At 47.2% G+C, this 20,189-nt stretch overlaps 1 protein-coding gene across 1 annotated transcript; it reads right to left on the bottom strand.

Moving 5' to 3' along the window:
• Positions 1-248: 248 nt before the first annotated feature.
• ube2g2 (ubiquitin-conjugating enzyme E2G 2 (UBC7 homolog, yeast)) lies at positions 249-16,311 on the bottom strand. Its single transcript, XM_040148616.1, has 6 exons — positions 16,135-16,311; positions 14,819-14,854; positions 12,913-12,958; positions 8,592-8,710; positions 6,162-6,302; positions 249-1,720 (listed from the first exon to the last, which is right to left on the bottom strand). The coding sequence occupies exons 1-6, from the start codon at positions 16,175-16,177 to the stop codon at positions 1,608-1,610; spliced, it is 498 nt and encodes a 165-aa protein (XP_040004550.1). The 5' UTR covers positions 16,178-16,311; the 3' UTR covers positions 249-1,607.
• Between the last annotated feature and the right edge of the window lie 3,878 nt (positions 16,312-20,189).

Raw genomic sequence — 20,189 nt, forward strand, 5'->3', positions numbered from 1 at the left:
GTCAGCAGCGCGAGCTCGTCTGGGGCTCGATCAACAAGCTGCGGGACAGGACGCTGATGATGCTGTCCGACTCAGTGACCGTCTGCTCCGACTTTGATACAACGCCGAGCTTCCTGCGACACTAGGGGGCGCCATCATTGAACCAAAAAATATAAAATACACATTTCTCCCGCAGGAGAAGAGCGGATGCGTATACAGATAAAAAACCCATGACATTGAACTTCAGGTGGACTTTAAGAGGCCGACCAGTAAACCGGTTCATGTGCAGCTCAGACAGAGGACTCTCTCTCATCTCTCTCTCTAAAAACTTGCTGACACGTGCAGAAACGCTCTTCTGGCGAACTGACCCACTAAAGCAGAGGCAATGGGTCATCTGGGGTAAGTGGGTCACAGCGCCACCTGCTGGCAGCAGAACAACACGTGGTTTTAGTGGGTCATTGTTCTACAGTTTAACCTCAGTGTCTGATACCAGAGTTTTATAAAGGTAGTTTAGTTGCTCTGGGCCGAAGGGGTCTCTAAGCAGCCAGGTGGGGCTGCCCACCTGGCTGCCTCGCTGCTGTTTGATTGGCTGTGTGTGTTGTTTTTTTTAAGGAGGCGAGCAGCCGCGGTTTCTCTGAACGAAGAGGATTACCTTTCACTTTCCAGCTGCAGCATATTGTTATCAACCAAACCTGGTGAGAATAATCCCAGATTTAACGTGGAGCGGTGCTCCAGGGGAACATGGCCGACTGCAGCCTGTCAAAGACGGAGCTTTTTGCCTCCTGCGGTACACACGGCGACCAGACCCACGGCACATACAAACTGACCCGAGGACAGGTGTGTGCTCAGTCGGATTCTCACCTGGATCAAATGTCAAACTGTGTAATTTTCTGGTTCTGGTGAAAGTAGGGCGAGAAAACGATCCCGATGATTATCGAAAGAAAAAAAAAAAAAACCTCCCACGATAACGATGATCGACTGGCGAGTAACTGAGGAGGAATGTGTCCGCTCTGAGTTTGGGCCGAACCTCCTCTGCTACAGCAGGAAGCGTAAAGGTGAGCGACGGTGAGGAGCCAGGCGTGGACACAGGACCAGGAAACCGAGGTCGATATCCATGATTACTGGTATTGATCGATATCAAATAAGTACGATAATGCAAGCGGTCGTCTCGCCCAGCCGCAGTCTGGGTAGCTACGGTCCTGGAGCACCGTGTCCAGGTGTGAAATGCCCCGGACAGGTGGTGACGACATCGTCGCGGGGATGGTCACATGGCGAGTTAACGAATCCACAGACCGCTTTCCTTCTTCCTCCGTCGACCTAACTTTGCGAATCAGTAACATTTAGATGGAAACGTCCTGAAACGTTTCGTCACAAACATCCGCCTGAGCGCTGCGATCGGCTCCCGCTCGTCCGTCCATCAGTTTATCGATCCGTCCGTCCCAGCGGCGCTCTGCCTGTGTGTGTTGGTTTCCATGGAGACGGGGAGGACGCCGTGTCTGTTATCCGAGTGAAAAGGTACCGGAGGCGGGGAAAAGAGGAGTGTTTCTGAAAACAAACAAACACAAACAGAGCGCTGGGCGCCGTCTCGCGGTGATGACATCACGGTCCCGGGGCGCCGACAACCTCCCTCAAAGGCCGAGCGACTTCCGCACGATCTTCTGCGCCAGTTTGTAAAACTGCTCTCTGTCCTCGCGCCACATTTTAGAGGCGTCGACGTTCGCCCCACTCTCATCGTTAGGCTCTGGGGGGGGGGGAGAGGAGGAAGAGAGGAGGAGGAGGAGGGGAGGGGAAGAGAGGAGGAGGAGATGAGAAGAGGGGAGGGGAGGAGGAAAAGAGGAGAGGAGGAGGAGATGAGAAGAAGAGAAGGAGAAGAGGAGAAGAAGAGAAGAGAGGAGGGGAGGAAGAGAGAAGGAGGAGGAGGGGGAGAGGGGAAGAGGGAAAATGGAGAGAGGAGGAGGAGGAGAGAGGAGAGGAGATGAGAAGATGAGAAGAGAGGAGAGGAGGGGAGGGGAGGGGAGGAGTGGAGGAGGAGAGGCGAAGAGGGGAGGGGGAGGGGAGGAGAGAGGGGAGGGGAGGAGAGGAGGGGAGGGGAGGAGGAAGAGAGGGAGGAGGAGAGGAGGAGGAGAAGATGAAGATGAGAAGACAGGAGAGGAGGGAGGAGAGAGGAGGAGGAGAAGAGAGGGAGAGGAAGAGAGAAGAGGAGGGGAGGAGAAGAGAGGGAGAGGAGGAGAGGAAAAGAGGGGAGGGGAGGAGGAGAGGAGATGAGAAGATGAGAAGAGGGGAGGGGAGGAGGAAGAGAAGGAGAAGAAGAGAGGAGAAGGAGGGGAGGGGAAGAGAGGGGAGGAGGAGGAGATGAGAAGAGGGGAGAGGAGGAAGAGAGGAGGAGGAGGAGGAGGGGAAGAGAGGAGGAGGAGATGAGGGGAAGAGAGGAGGAGGAGATGAGAAGAGGAGAGGGGAGGAGGAAGAGAGGAGAGGAGGAGGAGATGAGAAGAAGAGAAGGAGAAGAAGAGAAGAGAGGAGGGGAGGAAGAGAGAAGGAGGAGGAGGGGGAGAGGGGAAGAGGGAAAATGGAGAGAGGAGGAGGAGGAGAGAGGAGAGGAGATGAGAAGATGAGAAGAGAGGAGAGGAGGGGAGGGGAGGGGAGGAGAGGAGAGGAGGAGGAGAGGAGAAGATGAGAAGGGGGGAGGGGAGGAGGAAGAGAAGGAGAAGAAGAGAGGAGGAGGAGGGGAGGGGAGGAAGAGGAGGAGGAGGAGATGAGAAGAGGGGAGGGGAGGAAGAGAAGAGAGGAGTGGAGGAAGAGAGGAGGAGGAGGGGAGGGGAATAGAGGGGAGGAGAGGAGGAGGAGGAGGAGGAGATGAAGATGAGAGGAGAGGAGGAGGAGGAGATGAAGAGGAGAGGAGATGAAGAGGAGATGAAGATGAGAGGAGAGGAGGAGGAGGAGGAGATGAAGATGAGAGGAGAGGAGGAGGAGGAGGAGATGAAGATGAGAGGTGAGGAGGAGGAGGAGGAGATGAAGATGAGAGGTGAGGAGGAGGAGGAGGAGGAGGAGATGAAGATGAGGATGAGAGGAGATGAAGATGAGAGGAGATGAAGATGAGAGGAGAGGAGGAGATGAAGAGGAGAGGAGGAGATGAAGAGGAGAGGAGATGAAGAGGAGATGAAGATGAGAGGAGGAGGAGATGAAGATGAGAGGAGAGGAGGAGGAGGAGATGAAGATGAGAGGTGAGGAGGAGGAGGAGATGAAGATGAGAGGAGATGAGAGGAGGGAGATGAAGAGGAGGAGGAGATGAAGATGAGAGGAGAGGAGGAGGAGGAGGGGAAGAGAGAAGAGGGGAGGGGGAAGAAAGGAGAGGAGGAGAGGAAAAGAGGGGAGGGGAGGAGGAGAGGAGATGAGAAGATGAGAAGAGGGGAGGGGAGGAGGAGAGGAGGAAGAGAGGAGGAGGAGGAGGGAGGAGAGAGGAGGAGAGAGGAGAGGAGATGTGAAGATGAGAAGAGAGGAGAGGAGAGGAGGAGGAGGGGAGGGGAAGAGAGGGGAGGAGTAGGAGATGAGAAGAGAGGAGAGGAGGGAGGAGGAGAGGAGGAGAGGAGGGAAGAGAGGGAGAGGAAGAGAGAAGAGGGGAGGGAGGGGAGGGGAGAGAGGAGAGAAAGAGGGGCGGGGAGGAGGAGAGGAGATGAGAAGATGAGAAGAGGGGAGGGGAGGAGGAGAGGAGGAAGAGAGGAGGGGAGGGGAGAGGGGAAGAGGGAAAATGGAGAGAGGAGGAGGAAAGAGGAGAGGAGATGAGAAGATGAGGAGATGAGAAGAGGGGAGAGGAGGAGGAGAGAGGAGAAGAGGGGAGAGAGGAGGAGGAAGAGAGGAGAGGAGGGGAGGAGGAGATGAGAAGAGGGGAGAGGAGAAGGAGAGAGGAGAAGAGGGGAGAGAGGAGGAGGAAGAGAGGAGAAGAGGGGAGAGGAGGAGGAGAGAGGAGAAGAGGGGAGAGAGGAGAAGGAGAGAGGAGAAGAGGGGAGAGGAGGAGGAGAGAGGAGAAGAGGGGAGAGGAGAAGGAGAGAGGAGAAGAGGGGAGAGGAGGAGGAGAGAGGAGAAGAGGGGAGAGAGGAGAAGGAGAGAGGAGAAGAGGGGAGAGGAGAGGAGGAAGAGAGGAGGAGGAGGAGGGGGAGAGGGGAAGAGGGAAAATGGAGAGAGGAGGAGGAGGAGAGAGAAGAGGAGATGAGAAGATGAGAGAGGAGAGGAGAGGGGAGGGGAGGGGAGGGGAGGAGAGGAGAAGAGGGGAGGGGAGGGGAGGGGAGGGGAGGAGGAGGGGAGGGAAGGGGAGGAGAGGAGGAGGGGAGAGGAGGGAGGAGGGAGGAAGAGAAGGAGAAGAAGAGAGAGGAGGGAGGGGAGGGGAAGAGAGGGAGAGGAGGAGATGGGAGGAGGAAGAGAAGAGAGGAGGAGGAAGAGAGGGGAGGAGGGGAGGGAGAGGAGAGGGAGGAGAGGAGGAGGAGGGAGGAGGAGGAGATGAAGATGAGAGGAGAGAGGAGAGGAGGGGAGGGGAGGAGAGGGAGGAGGAGGAGGGGAAGAGAGAAGAGGGGAGGAAGAAAGGAGAGGAGGAGAGGAAAAGAGGGGAGGGGAGGAGGAGATGAGAAGATGAGAAGAGGGGAGGGAGGAGAGGAGAGGAGAGGAGGAGGAGGGAGGGGAGGGGAGGAGAGGAGAGGGGGGAGGGGAGGAGAAGATGAGAAGGGGGAGGAGGAGAGGGGAAGAGGGGGAGAGAGGAGGAGAGAGGAGAGGAGATGAGAAGATGAGAAGAGGGGAGGGAAGGGGGAGGAGAGGAGGGGGGGGGATGAGAAGGGGGGAGGGGAGGAGGAAGAGAAGGAGAAGAAGAGAGGAGGAGGAGGGGAGGGGAAGAGAGGAGAGGAGGAGAAGGAGGAAGAGAAGAGAGGAGTGGAGGAAGAGAGGCGGAGGAGGGGAGGGGAATAGAGGGGAGGAGAGGAGAGGAGAGGAGGGAGGAGGAGATGAAGATGAGAGGAGAGGAGGAGGAGGAGGAGGAGATGAAGAGGAGAGGAGAGGAGGAGGAGGAGATGAAGATGAGAGGAGAGGAGGAGGAGAGGAGGAGGAGGAGATGAACATGAGAGGTGAGGAGGAGGAGGAGGAGGAGGAGATGAAGATGAGAGGACATGAAGAGGAGATGAAGATGAGAGGAGATGAAGAGGAGATGAAGATGAGAGGAGAGGAGGAGGAGGAGGAGGGGAAGAGAGAAGAGGGGAGGGGGAAGAAAGGAGAGGAGGAGAGGAAAAGAGGGGAGGGAGGAGGAGAGGAGATGAGAAGATGAGAAGAGGGGAGGGGAGGAGGAGGAGGAGGAGATGAAGATGAGAGGACAGGAGGAGGAGGAGGAGATGAAGAGGAGAGGGGAGGAGAGGAGGAGGAGGGGAGGGGAAGAGGGGAGAGGAGAGGAGAAGAGTATAAGAGGAGAGGAGAGGAGGAGGGGAGAGGGGAGGAGAAGATGAGAAGAGGGGAGGGGAGGAGGACGAGAGGAGAGGAGAAGATGAGAAGAGGGGAGGGGAGGAGGAAGAGAGGAGTAGGAGAGGGGAGGAGAAGATGAAGATGAGAGGAGATCAGAAGATGAGAAGGGAGGGGGAGGAGGAGGAGGGGAGGGGAAGAGGGGAGAGGAGAGGAGAAGAAGATGAGAGGAGAGGAGGAGGAGGAGAGGGGAGGAGAAGATGAATATGAGAGGAGAGAGGAGAGGAGATGAGAAGATGAGAGGAGGAAGAGAGGAGAGGAGGAGGAAGAGAAGATGAAGATGAGAGGAGAAGAGGAGAAGGAGAAGAGGAGAAGAGAGGAGAGGAGGAAGAGAAGAGGAGGAGGGGAGGAGAGGAGAAGAGGAGGAGATGAGAAGAGGGGAGAGGAGAAGGAGAGAGGAGGAGGAAGAGAGGAGGGGAGGAGGAGAGAGGAGAGGAGGGGAGAGGAGGAGGAGAGAGGAGAAGAGGGGAGAGAGGAGGAGGAAGAGAGGAGGAGGAGAGGAGAAGAGGGGAGAGAGGAGGAGGAGAGAGGAGAAGAGGGGAGAGAAAATCAAGAGAGGAGAGAAACAAGTTGAAACATGAGGACTACCAATCTTTCACCAACCTCATCAGTTTCCTTGTGCCGATCTTTTCTATTGATCTGGTTTATCTGCAGACCCTTTATAAACAAACCACCTGAGTCGCGTGTCCTACCTGCCAACATGCTGACCACAGACAGCAGGATCTTCTCCACACTCTGGACCGGACTCCACCTCTCCGCACTGCTCTCATATCCCATCGGATCATCGCCCGGAGCGTGGAGGATGGAGATGCAGACCCGACCGTCGGGATAGACTGGAGGAGGAGGAGGAGGACTCGTTAGTGGCGGTCTGAGGTCTGGACAATCTCACTTCTCCAGTCTTGAACCAGTTCGGTCACATCAGACCAACAACAGGTTCAACACAAAGAGCTTCTACAAACTGGGGCCAATTTTTAATTCGAGACATTTTTTTAGAAAGTAGAAAAACGTTTTTGACAATCGGGACTTTGATTTTAAAAAAAGGAGACGTTTCTTTCTGAGAGAACAGACCCGGTACTTCTTAAAAAAACTGCTGTCACTTATTTTCGTTAAAAGTGGAGAGACTGTTTTTTAAGGCGTGACACTTTAGCAAAGCTCCAACAGTCTCTGAAAGTCAAAACAAGCGGAGCAAAACCTTTTTGAACACTCGCGCTGACGGCATTTCTGGACATTTTATCTGGTGCTGACTTCTTCAGACGTGGTTTCGGTGTTTGGTTTATTTTAGGGCTGGTGGTTAGTGAATGTTTTCTGTCACCGAGTGTCCTCACAGGTATAGCGGTACAACCGTGGACGCGTTTCTCTGTCAGGTGAGGCAGGACCATCGGTGAATCTGGCTCAGCCTGCCATCAGACATCCCACAGCGAGTTATCAGGGTGTGATCAGCGTTTCCCGTCAGCCTCCCGTCATGGAGGCGCTCCATGCTCTCTGACAGCCGCAGGTCTTAACAGCTGCTGCTACAGTGGGAATTGAACCACCGACCTGCCGTCGGTGCCACAGGTTCAAAGTCAGGAATGGCAACAGTCGGAGCGGGAGACGTCGCCGCAAACAGCTCAAAGAAGTGCTGACACAACTGAACCTGAGCCCAACAAAACCCCCGGAACCAGACGGAAACCGTGTGGATTACAGCTTTTTCTAGGGGGGAGAAGCTGGCTGTCCTCACCTGGTTCCAGGTAAACTCAAAAGACAACTCACCTGTTTTCAGATGCAAAGACACTGAATACTTACAGAAATTAATAGGTAAATAGGGAAGCTCCGATACACTGAACTAATTAACATTCCAAATTTTATACGCTGATTCACTGAAGTTCAATATTTAGCTGAGTGTCTGAGAACAGGTCTATAATTTCACGACCGTCCACGTCCTGAGTCGGTGAAGTGAATAAAACCTGGAGAGACTCTGATGCGGTTTTCTTCTTCATGCGTTTCATCTTGATGTGCCACCGTCTGCTTTTTCTGAAAGTGAGGACACTTTTTGGTCTCTGAAAATCCAAACTCTCTGAAGGTTGAGTCTGGAGAGTTTTATCTTTACCTGCTGCAGTTTGTTGATGGAGGATCAGACGATACAGTTACAGCAGGAAGTTCAGCTCAGGGCCATGCTGGTGTGTGTGTGTGTGTGTGGTGGTGGTGGTGATGACGGGTCAGGCCTCTCACCCTTTAATCAGTACAGAGCGTGCTCAGACTGTCTGTGACATCACAGCTCAGACTGCTGTCCACTAATCACACGCTAACGACACGCTAACGGCGTGTTCTGACAGGGGGAATGACGTGTTAAAGTCAAACAGTGTCTCAGCAGGTTTCTACGGTTACTGTGAGCTCTAGTGAGCACAGTCACATGACAGCCAACACTTGGCTCAAAATCAAGTCAAGTTCATTAGAAAATGATGCTTGTAGCAGGATCAGCCACCGTTTCGATACCCGGACGCAACTTAAGGCTCAGATGATAAAATCTTAAATCTCACGAACCTTCGTAAGTTTAAACGTTTTCTTTCCCCAGAAGGACTGAAACTGCAGATTCTGGTGGAAAAGATGCAGATACCTGCGAGAGGAACCAAAACTACATGTTTTTATCCATTTTTAAGTCTCTATTTTTAATCGTGATGTTCTTTGTTAAGTGATGTTTGATGTAAAATCAGTGATAATGTTATAATAAGAAAATAAAACAAACTAATTCAATAGCTGCTCTGACAGTCTGTGTCGTCGTCGTCCTCCTCTTGCTCCTCTGACATCTTCATCTCTTATGACTGAAGCTTTCCTGAGTTTATATTTTCCGGTTCTGTATCTTCTCTTTTCTTTTTATCCACGATGTGCATGTTTTGTGTCACACGTTTATATCGAGCAGCTCTGAAATACAAAGGACGTTCACAGTAGCTGAGCTGCAGATTCGCAAAACTTTAAAGGAAACCGCCGCTGCTTCGTGGGTAACGTCGGCCTCCTGCAGCAGCAACCAGGTTCTGGGTCTGAACAAATAATTTGCCGATTATTCGATGATGAAACTAATCAGTAACCTGCAGCCCTGGTGTACAGGCGAGCGGGGCAGAGTCGGGTTCAGCAGCATGTGGACTTACTGTTGGGGTGAAACATGTCGCAGGTGAACCTCATCTTAGGAGGACTGAGAGGATAATCAGAGGGAAAACTGAGGACGGCTGGAAACACTCCACCTTCAAAACAAGTATCCTGAGGACCCCTGAAATACAGAGACATTAGTGTGAGCTTCTTTCAATGTGCAATAAACTCCAAGATAACACGTTACGGAACGCAGAACAGTTGGTCTGGGAGTCACAGAGGAGGTTCTAGAGATCCTTTAAGTGGTTGAACACCAATGGGAATGAGAACATACAAAGATGCTTGTCTAGGAGGTTCTAGCGGTCCTTAAAGATCTCTCATGAGTTCGCTATGTGGCTGAAGATAAGATTAACAGGTGTAAAACCATTTGTTCGTGCTGCATCATGCCGTCGGGATCCAACGGTGTGGAAGTGAGGCACCGTTAAATGATCACTATCGGTCGGCACTCAAACATCTGGACACAGTATCAGCACCAGAGGGAAAAGCATTTTTATCTTCATGATGTTCTGGGAGCCGTGCAGCTGTTTGATAGTCAGAGTTCAGATGGATGTTTGAATATCTGAATACATCAGCTATCTGGACTCTCAGTCTGTCCTCCCTCCCTGCTGTGAGCTGATGAGCTGACCTGATCATCTATCGCCTTTCCGCGGGTTATTTCTGACTCCTCTCTGCTTCACCTCCTCCTCCATTAGGTAAACTCACACACTCGTTGGCTATCTGCACTGCCAATCAGCGGATGGTCTACACACGTCTGAGGCAGCTGATTTTAATCAGGAAAACAACAAACTTATGATATAGAAACCACAACACAGTTTGATGAAGTCTGTGACGTCCTGCTGATCCCTGAAAATGTTTTATCATCTGAATTCAAACACAGATGTTTCTAGACCAGACGTACGTACAGCACACATACATAAGGATGAAAACTGTCACCGCAAAGTCCTCGAATTTATCAGAGATTAAAGAATTGGACTTGAAGTTCAGAAACAACACCTGGTTTCCTTATACAATGGGCTGAAACTGTCAGATTTTCACCTTCAGGAGTCACGGAGGTGGCTGTGATCTACAAACCTGAGCCCCATGTTTTTTTCTTAAATTTGTCTCCATTAAAGCTGGTGAATCATCGGTGATCAGCTCCTGTCTGTACAACTGTCACTGGATCACTGCGATATAGAGGGAAACTTAAAAACAGGAAGATTCTGAACGAAGTTCTGCAGCGTCTGATTTCTAAGTGGATTTCTGGAGGTTTACTCTGGAGGGACATCAGAGATCATGATGTCCTCGGGTAGTGGACGTCCCACTGAATCATAACACACGTTTCATGTATGAGTTCAGATTTGACACAAAGGAATCTGATAATAAGGAGTTTGATTTATTTTTTAGTTGTAAAACCTAAATCCTACATGAATATAATCCATCATATATATTGAATGCAACTATTCACGTCAGATATTCAGATCATTTCCAATAGTCCTATTATTCTGGAAGCAAACGGAGTAAAAGGCAGTTTTTAACCCCAGATTAAAGGGTTCATCGATGAGCACGTCGACAAATTAGTCATTTTGTCTACGAAGTCAGAAGCAGATTATCTGTTGTTCTCTGTTTTATATCACAGCAAACTGAATCTCTTTGAAAAAAAAAAAAAGCCCTTTTAAAGAAGGCGTCAGCAAACTGACAAACTGAACAAGCAAGACAAACGATTAACCGGTGAACTGACAACGTGACGTAACAGCAAGCGCTGGTTTGATGATGAAACTAATCAGCAGCTGCAGCCATAACTCTGGCTGAATCAGACCGTCATCTCTGTCCCGGGTAATGATGGGATGTGGTGTTGGTGATGTCAGCGGGGGGGTGGGGGGCAGACTGAACAGGAATGTGGACTGTGAATGAGCTGCAGGTGAAATTGAAGGGCAGACCGAAGCTGCTGGCACGCCAACAACAACAACTACAGGGGGCTCGGTTACACCTAACGACGATGCCTTCGCTGACATCACCCCTGTGGAAGAAGATACATCACAACCACAAGCAGAACAAACAGAGCAGTAACCTCTGTTTACCCCCCCCCACTGCCAAAGACTGACAGATGTGAGCAATTGCTATAAATGAAAGGACACGTGGAACTGTCCGCATACTTATGGCCTGGACTGTGACTGTCTTGTTATCAAATATAATGCGAAACATGATTTCATTTTAGGGTCAACGTGACCACACGTTGAAGTAGCTAAATGTCCCTTTAATCTACTACTGTTCCTACTGTCAGTGTTACTGTGACTAGAAGGTGACAGAGGGCCCCTCTATGAGGAGGAGCCACCTTAAGGGCCTTACTAAGCACATTTACTCCAACACTGTACTTAAATACAATTTGGAGGTACTTGTACATTGATTGTATTTCTATCTTCTGCTACTTTGTACTTCCACTTCACTACATTTATTTATTTATTTATTTTAACTCTGATTACTTTGCAGAGTCAGAGTAATAGTACAACATGTAATTATCAATTAAATGATGATGTGCTTTTATTGCTTAAGATCAAACTTGAGGGAAATTCACAAACTACCCAGTAGTGTATAGAATCATTCAAACAAGCTCCACCTTTACCAGCGTTACCACGGTAATGCATCAGTAACTCTGATCTACTAGTACAGTCAATACTTTCTGCATTAGGACTACTTTTGCTTCTGGTACTTTAAGTATATTCTGAAGAACTTTTACATAAGTAAGACTGTGAATGCAGGACCTTTACTCCGGACAGACTATTTCTACATTGGGGTATCATTACTTTTACACAAGTAAAAGATGTGAGTGCTTCTTCTTCCACTGCTTACTGGTGCCTATGACCTAGGGGGCCCCTGAGGGTCTGGGGCCCCGGAGCAATGATTCAGCCCTGGTATGTTGGATGCAGAGAAAAAAACGTAGTCATCAATAAAAAAAAATTAAAAAAAATTATTCAGAAATAAACACACAAACAAATCAATATTTAAATCAATGAACACATTTTGATGATGGACCACTTTTTTCCATCTCGCTTTGTCCTGGAGGATGAAAAATGACTCATCAATAAGCAATTAATAAATAAATAAGTAGACAAATGGATGGTGATTGATTTGAGCTGATGAAGAAACGGACCTATAAGCCGCGACGTACGAGAGTGTGTGATCTGTGCGTCCACTTTAAGGTGCGGATCAGATTATCAGTGTCGTGAGCCGCTAGCTTGTGAGCACTGACACCTGCTGGTCACGACAGCGGCTGCACTACAGACGAAAGTATGTGGACACCTGAACAAATGTGACAGTGCGACACACGAAAACCCTGGACATTGATCTGCTGCCGTAAGGATGCTACTGTGGCGCGTTCAGTACAGAAAGACTCGCTGTTCAGTTGTTGACATTTCTTCTGTTGTCATGACAACTGAGTGTAAGGTAGTGATTTGACTTTGGTTCATAATTATTGTGTTTGTTTGGCCAAAAGTTTTTCTGTATTAAATTGTTTATCAAATTCCTATTTGAGTTAAACACAAATCAGCCTTAAAACAGTTTAATGACGACATAAGCAGGATTCGATAAACCTGAAACTGAGCTGCAGACCCGTGACCACGCGTTCTATCCTGTATCTACAGCCATGTGTTTGCGGGTCTCCAGCCCCCACACAGTTCTGTCTGTACTGACGTAAACCTGCTCCGATTAAAGCTGAGACCTGGATCTTTAATGAAGTGTCAGTTTATTTCAGGGTGGATGAGCTGAAGCTCCGAGTCTGGAGAACAGAACACGTAGCTGTCCACATACTTATGGCCAGGACTGTGCGTTGATCCTCTCAGACGAGGCTGAGGTCATAAAATAATAATGTGATCACCAAACAGCAGTTCGGGGACGTCTGTCTGGTGACTGTCACAGTCACGGTTACATCCAGTTTTCTGAAACCAGAAACCTGGAACTGAGAACCACCACATCGGGAACTCGGTGTTGGTGGTTTCGCCTTCTCTCTCTCACTAACCTCAAAAACAGAAAATCGCTGTGCAGCGTTTGTGTGAAGATAAAGTCAGAAATGGTTGAAAAGCATCATAAAAACAGGAATTCGTGTACATTAATGAGAAGAACTGAGGCTTCGGTGACGCGAGCTGCTCCAAGTTTAAACGCAGTTAGACTGTCTCCTCACAGATCTAGGGTCTGTTCTGGGTCTGATCTGGGACCAGGGTCAACGAGAGAACTGAATGATGCCTAATCCGGTAAAGAGCAGATTAACCGTGTTTCCGCTGTTCTCATGTGGTTCTGGATTAAACGCTGTACTGTCTGCGGTTTCATTTACAGAAACCTGTCTGTACTCACATGATGAGAGCCTCCCACTCAAAGAAGTTCTCCTCATTGGCAGGACCTGCAGGAAAACAGAAAAACAATACTTACTCTTTCTACTTCCTGTTCTCACTCCATCTTGTTTTATTGCAGTCTGTATTATTCTGTTTCATTGTCTGCACTTTTACTGAGCAGATTTCATTGGGTTGTGGTCTCATGTGTAATGTGCTGTGTGAAACATGAAGTTTATTATTATTTTATTTACAGACTCAAATGACGATCATTTTTCATTAATATACCCATTGTTTTCTGGATCGCTCAGTTAATTGTTCTGTCTATAAAGTGCCAGAAACCAGTGACAAACGCTTGTTATAACGTCCAAGTGAATGTCTCGTTCTGTCCGTTCCACAGGTTAAAACCCAGAGATTCAGTTACTGAAGAAAAGCAGAAAATCCTCGCATTTGAGAAGCTGGAAGAAGCAACTATTTGATTAAAAAAATAACTCAAACAATTATCTGATAATCAAATTAGTTGCCGGTTAATTTTCTGTCGATCAACTAATCGTTGCCGCTCCATTATTGATAATGTTCCTGCTGACGACGCTGAAGGAGTCAGGCGACTGCAGAGTGATCCACAGACAAGAAGTGATTGAGCCCAGCTGATCAGGTACTGATTGACTGCTATCAGCGACAGTGAACGCCCAACCGGTCGCTTCAGACTGTTCCCCAGATAAATCCCATCGTTTTTCATTTGCAGTCATGTGGTTTTAAAGGTTCCCCGTGGAGTTTCTGACCAGTGTAAACACCATGGAGCTGTTTTTTCTGTGGATGTGAGGCTTCAAGAAACTCACTCAAAGCAGGAACCAGAAACGACACCTGCTTTAAAACTGTCCGCTAGAAGTGTCCACTGTGTTGAGAGACTCAGCTGCTCATTCTGACTAATCTCATGGATGTTTACTACAGAAACTTCAGCCCTGAGCCTGTTTTTCTACTCCACATCAGAGGCCCGATATCTGGATTTAAACTGTCAGTGTGTTTACTACGTGTGTGATCGTGTGACCGCTCCAGCTGTTGTTCTCTGATGTTTACCCGTACGTCACTGCAGCGAAGAGAGAAGTCAGCAAAAGCAAGATTTCCAGGAGGTGTTAAGATACTCGTTAAGCTTCAACTACCCTGAAATCATTAGAGAAATCCTCCTAATTGTGTTTTTAAATACAGAGTCAACGGCAGTTGACTCACAAGTGCAGATGTGAAGCTTCACAGGTGCCCCGCATCACTACGGAGCTCTGCTCTTATGAGTGGGTCCTTGGTTCGTTTGTATTGTGCACAAGGATACACATGCACAGCAACACGTCTTCTCATCCTGCCACTGGCTTCATGCTGTTCGTGAATCAACATGATTACAAAACACGTTATGAGCACCGATGTTCCAAACAAGAAGAAGACCGTCTTTCAGTGAAAGCAGCTGTAGCGAGGCGCTGAAAACCTGCAGCGCGGCCCGTAAGCTTAAGTCCAATTTAGTGAGAGAGAAAGCCCCATGCTGTCGGCTTCTGCTTCCTGTCAGACTGGATTTGTTCAGTAGAACGGGCCAACACCTTTTCAGACTGCAGAAATCTTCATGTTGTGGCGTTTGAGTAATTCTCTTCTTTTATATTTTGTTATGCTCTTGTTTCTACTGCTGATTACAAACCAAAATAAATTTAAAATCATTATCATCATCATCTCAAATACGAAGTTTGAGCATATTTTTACATTTTTATGCAACAAGGGCCGAAGCTGTGAAAATAATCCAAGGTCTTTAAAAATCACAGTGACAGTTTGCTGACCTGAAGTCTGCACAGACAAACTGAGACTGTCATCTCTGATACGGGGTCCTGGTATAAATGTGATCACTGATCAGTTTTTAAACTTGTGTTCATGTTTTGTGTGTCCGAAAGTCTCACCTGCTACAATCCCCTCAGGTGGGTTCAACGTCAGCTCTGAAAACACAAAAAACACACACCCTTCTTTTACTATATTCGTGAGGACCCGTCATGGACATAATGCATTTCCTAGCTCTAACCTGAACCCTAAAACCAGGTCTGAACTCTCAAACAGCCCTTTAAGCTTGTGGGGTCCAACATTTTGGTCCCCACAAAGCTGTCCAACCCCTCAACTACAGTAACACACACACACACACACACACACACACACACACACACACACACACACACACAGGTTAGCATATCAGACTTCAGTTTCTGATTCAGGACTTGAGCAAAACCTACTGATCCATTTATTGTTGTTTAAGTTTGTTTTTTTGTGACACTTTAGTTTTATTCTTAACAGCAATAAAACTAGCGAGTGACTGCGTTTTCTCCATCCACACCACATCAGACCAGGTCTAGATCTAAAACCCTGAACTACACTTACACCTGTCAAACCTGGACGTGACGAACTGTTTAAATCAAAGTCTCAGATCCGTCACATCCTTATTATAACGTGAAAACAAAAAAAGGGCGATTTCACTGCTTTTTTCACACCCGGACCTCATCAGACCAGATCAGAACCACTACACTCAGACTTGTCTCGGTCTCTCTGGGTTAAATAAACACCGACATCTGTGCTTATACGTTAAATATGAAAATGTTAAAACTAGACTAAGTATTGATCTAATATTGAGACTAATCTCCCAGTTCATCTAGCTAACCTAGTAAATAAATAAGACTAGCACCGGGCGCACCAAACTCCTTTTATAAAATTAACAAAATTGTGATTTTCAGAGCCTAGCAAATAGTTAACATCGTCGCCTTAAAGCACTTCAGTTTTCAGACCTATTTATGACTAATCTTTATTTCTGTTTACAACACATAGCAACAATTTTCGCTGATGGGGTGAAATGAAACTTATATTTTCAGAAAGAGGTCGCTTGTTAATGAAATTGCATCATTTCAGTCTGTCAAGAACATTCTGGATGGCGCTGACGAACTGAACAAACAAGTTACATAATGCGCTATTTTATCGTTGTGAATGCTACTGGGTGTAGGAATACGACGCTGAATTCAACTGACAGTCCGTCTCTTCATCGTAATTGTCCGCTTATGTTACGCTCCGATGCCGCGAAGCAAAGACACCATTAAACTGGCGTGTTTTTCAACGGAGTTTGGTTCAGCGGGATCGCAGGTGTTGCCGGGACTGTTAGCTTAGCCTGCTCGCTAACACCACAAGTTGTCCCACTGGCTTCCAGCGGTGTTAGGGCGCCGTGGTTCGGTTCACTCACGTTTATACTCCGCCATGAGTCTCTTCAGTGCGGTACCAGCCATCGTGTTAACCGCAGACAAATAAAAACAAAAAAGAAAATCCGCTCCGAGTTCCCTTTCTTTTCCTCCGCAACCGATCTGTAGTCGCAGCTGAGCGAGCTGCGCAGGCGCAGAGCTGCTTATTCTTCCTCTTCTTCGTGTCGAGGTGCATCGGCAGCCGTCAACCTCAGTGCCGCCGCCTGCTGGGGCCACTTCAGTCCTGCAGGATCCGCTTTGTGACGGTACCAAAATGATGACTCCGCTATTTCAATAAAAACTATGTTTAGTAAATTGAGCTGCGTTTCCTGTACGAAAGGAACAAATCCAGGTTGTGAGTATTATGTTGTAGTGCCGACTCACTATCTGTGGCAAAGGTCGAGGTGGTTTTCGTCACTACCTGCTCCATAAACACTCGAGCCTAAAGGTTCTGCGCGTAACGTCCAGGAAACCCTCGTTACTGACACCGGTGGCCGGTAAGTGAACTGCAGTCAGCGTCCTGGGCCTCGGCCAAACCCGAGACTGGAGGGGATCTGAACGAGTGTGACTAGAAACTGGGTCCGAGTCTGTAATCGGCACATAAGGACATAACCGGTTTATTTATCCTGTATAATCACAATATAAAGACGAAATAAGTTGTTTATTTAATCCTGTATAATCAGAAAATAAAGGCGTAATAAATGGTTTATTTAATCCTGTATAATCAGAATATAAAGACGTAATAACTGGTTTATTTAATCCTGTATAATCAGAATATAAAGACGTAACAACCGGTTTATTTTATCCTGTATAATCAGAATATAAAGACGTAACAACCGGTTTATTTAATCCTGTATAATCAGAATATAAAGACGTGATAACTGGTTTATTTAATCCTGTATAATCAGAATATAAAGACGTGATAACTGGTTTCTAACAGACTCTGATGCAGCTGTGACCAGATCCCAGTGTTTCCTAACGTCTCTGTTACCGGCTCCAACTCCTCCTGTGGACACTCGTCAGTGGAGGCTGCTGGATGAACAGACGATGAACCACAAAGTAGTGAAACACAGTAATGAGTCCTACAGAAACACAGGGTCCACATTCATGGTGCAGTATAACTACTTTTGTTTTTCAGCTCTATTTTGTAGGAAGTGTTGATTTTAAAAGGCTTTCTCCGAAGTGGCACGTTATTTTTTTCATACAGGTTAAACCCCAGTTTGGATCAGTATGTCTTTACCTGTTTCGCCGGGTCAGCAGACTTCAGCTGGACTGAACAGCTGCCTTTCAACATCGACAGCCACAGGCTTCCTTGCGCCTCAGCTGAGCGGTAATTAAATGTCAGTAGAGAAGTGACAAAGACGCACTCGGTGTCCAGTTTATCAGGCACAGACTGTTCCGGACAGGTGCCGATTCACCTGGAGGAAGTTTGTTGAATGTCATTGTGCTATACCGACAGGCCTTTCTGTTGCCTGGGTAGGCTAAATAACAGGGACGCCCCTGGGAATAACTACACCGCATCACTTAACCCAGTAACCGAGTGTATGTTTTTTTTTAGGTCATTTTTACATTTATTTTTTTACGGTGTAAAACGTCAAACTCGGTTTTCCTATCAAAATGTTTATATATTTAAAAAGGAATATCTGCCAATAGATTGGTCCGTGTCAAACATAAACCACGGAAAACTGAAAGAGTGTGTTTCTGCCTTAAACACTGCAGTTTGGGTGACACACCACACACACAGCAGCTGCTTGGGCCAGTGGTAAAAATTTATTTGGTATCTGTGAGTTAACTACAGTCGTAGTGTTCTCATACATGTCACCTGCTGTTCATCAAACTGATATATATTTATAAAAATTAGAGACATATAATCTACATACACCTAATACAAAACAAATCAGTCTAGGAGTGAGTCCACTGCTTGGTTTAGTTCAGTAGGGGGGGGGGGGTTGTAATAACTGTGACAAAGTAAGTGCTGGCGAGAAGATCTCCAAGAAGCAGGATGCTCAAATGATAATATTATAATTATGAATCTGTGCATTAAATAAGTCTAAAAATAAAACATTCTTAAAAACACACAGCCACCAAACACACAAACAGGCCCAGGCAAAGTTTAAACATGAACAAGGCGTAATGCAGATGGATCACACACAAACACACACCTGTGAGGTTTTAGAGAAGCGTCTTTGGTTTTAGGTTGAAAACTGAATCAGCCCGTAAAGCTTTTAAATAAATGGATTAAAGCACAAACAAAACAGCTGGAATGTGGCAAAAACATGTTCAAAGATAGGACTTCGACACCAGCGCGGACACCAACGCGTTAACACGCCAGAGACGCCCTCAGATCACAGCTGGCTTCTACCGAATAAACCCCGGGGGCTGCCGCTACCAAGATTTTCATTTACAAAATAGACGAAACAACACAGAGGCGAGCTTTCTCTGTCACTTTGAGCCAAATCTGTTCAAACGCAAATTTCCTAAAAATCGAGAAAGTTCAGTCCTTTTGCCTCAAAATCAAACTCAAGAATGAAATTCTTAAGATTAAAGACGTGTTATTAGTTAACATTGGTGCAGAAAACTTCAAATGTTTTGTTCTATTTGCCAGATCTTTTTATTTCCACTGATTTGTGCATGGCTTTCACTGCTGCTGCTCTTTTTCAACAGTGGAATGTGTTTAGTTTCAAAACATTAACAGTGACCTGGCAGGACATTCTGGGAGCGCTGACACTGTAAACACTGGGGTTTTTTTAAGGCAGCCGAAGGAAACGATGACTTACTTTATCCCACAAAGTGACAAATGTCGGGTAGGAAAAAAAAAAAAAAAAAAAAAAATCAAGAATCACCCAGACTGTCATCTAAAGTGTCCCCACGTTGCTTAAAGGCTAACGTCGTAAGGCAGAGGATGTTTTTTTGGGTAACACCGCTGTCGAAGTCAAAAACACAAAGAAAACAGAAAGAAAAGTGCTCAAACAGAAGGAAAGAGCCAAGCTGACCCATTCAACATTTCTCAAGTGAAAACACCAGATGCAAAGGGGGGAGCAGCTAGCTTACAGAAGGAACAATGGGTCACCGTTGCAATTTATCATCATTATGGTCGCATTCAGGTTCTCACCCTGAGCCTTATATTGACAGAGTTGGGTCACGTCAGCATCAAGGCATCTGGTGGCAAGTGTCGACGGTTTCGGAGGACTTCATTACCCAGAAACCCCGCGTGGCGAAGTAAACTTTGCCGCTACATGGCGCATCGTGTATCGAACTGTCGCTGCCTTCAAATGGGGTCGCGTTTACCGAGTTCACGGGAAGAGTCCATCTGAACCCCCCCTCCGTCTTGTGGTATTCACGACCTTTGACCTCGGAATATCACGAGTTGTGACGCGTTTGCTGATCTTTTCAGAAACGGCGAAGTCCGTGGAAGTTCATTTTTCGTTGGATGGGAAGCTAATATATTGTCGTTTTAGTCGTACAGAGTTTTTCTTCATAATTTTATAAAACTTCTGAGGGAGATGTTGATATTCCCAACAGCCTCACCTTTCCCCTCCGACATTATGCCCTTGCATTTCCTGTATTACGTTACCCGCCTGCTAGCTTGCTAAAATGTTAGCCTCTGTGGCTTCTAGACACCGACAGTAACTTCTTAATATCCAAGAGAACAACGAGGAGTCTTTTGGCGTCCATATTTCCGTTGCCTAGCAAGCATGTCATGTGCACAACTTCCCATCGCAACCACTCACGGGTTCCATTTGAAGGCAGCATGACACATTACTTCAACTGAACCCGTACTAACTATTTTACAGTTTTAATTTACTCCCCACTTTAACTAATGTTTGTTACGGTGACATTAACTGACAAATGTAAGCTATTGTCGTTCTAAGAGTGTTTTAATTAACTCCTCACGGCCCAAGTCTTTCATGCTAATTAGCTAATGTTTATTAGCTGGTGAGCTATCATTAGTTCATGTGATATTAGCTAACGAACGCTAGTTCTCTGCCTGAAAGTACCTCTTTAACTAAATTTAGTGTTCGGGCTGCTTCCATTCTAGCATTTTTATTACTGATTAATC

Source organism: Xiphias gladius, chromosome 16 (assembly GCF_016859285.1).
Source record: "Xiphias gladius isolate SHS-SW01 ecotype Sanya breed wild chromosome 16, ASM1685928v1, whole genome shotgun sequence".
Lineage (NCBI taxonomy): Eukaryota > Metazoa > Chordata > Actinopteri > Istiophoriformes > Xiphiidae > Xiphias > Xiphias gladius.

Excerpts from the sequence above, each read along its gene's own strand:
- ube2g2 (XM_040148616.1), bottom strand. The coding sequence starts at position 16,177 with ATGGCTGGTACCGCACTGAAGAGACTCATGGCGGAGTATAAAC. Across the intron at positions 14,855-16,134 it reads ACTCATGGCGGAGTATAAAC|AGCTGACGTTGAACCCACCT; the intron begins GTGAGTGAACCG and ends TTGTGTTTTCAG. Across the intron at positions 12,959-14,818 it reads ACCTGAGGGGATTGTAGCAG|GTCCTGCCAATGAGGAGAAC; the intron begins GTGAGACTTTCG and ends GTTTTCCTGCAG.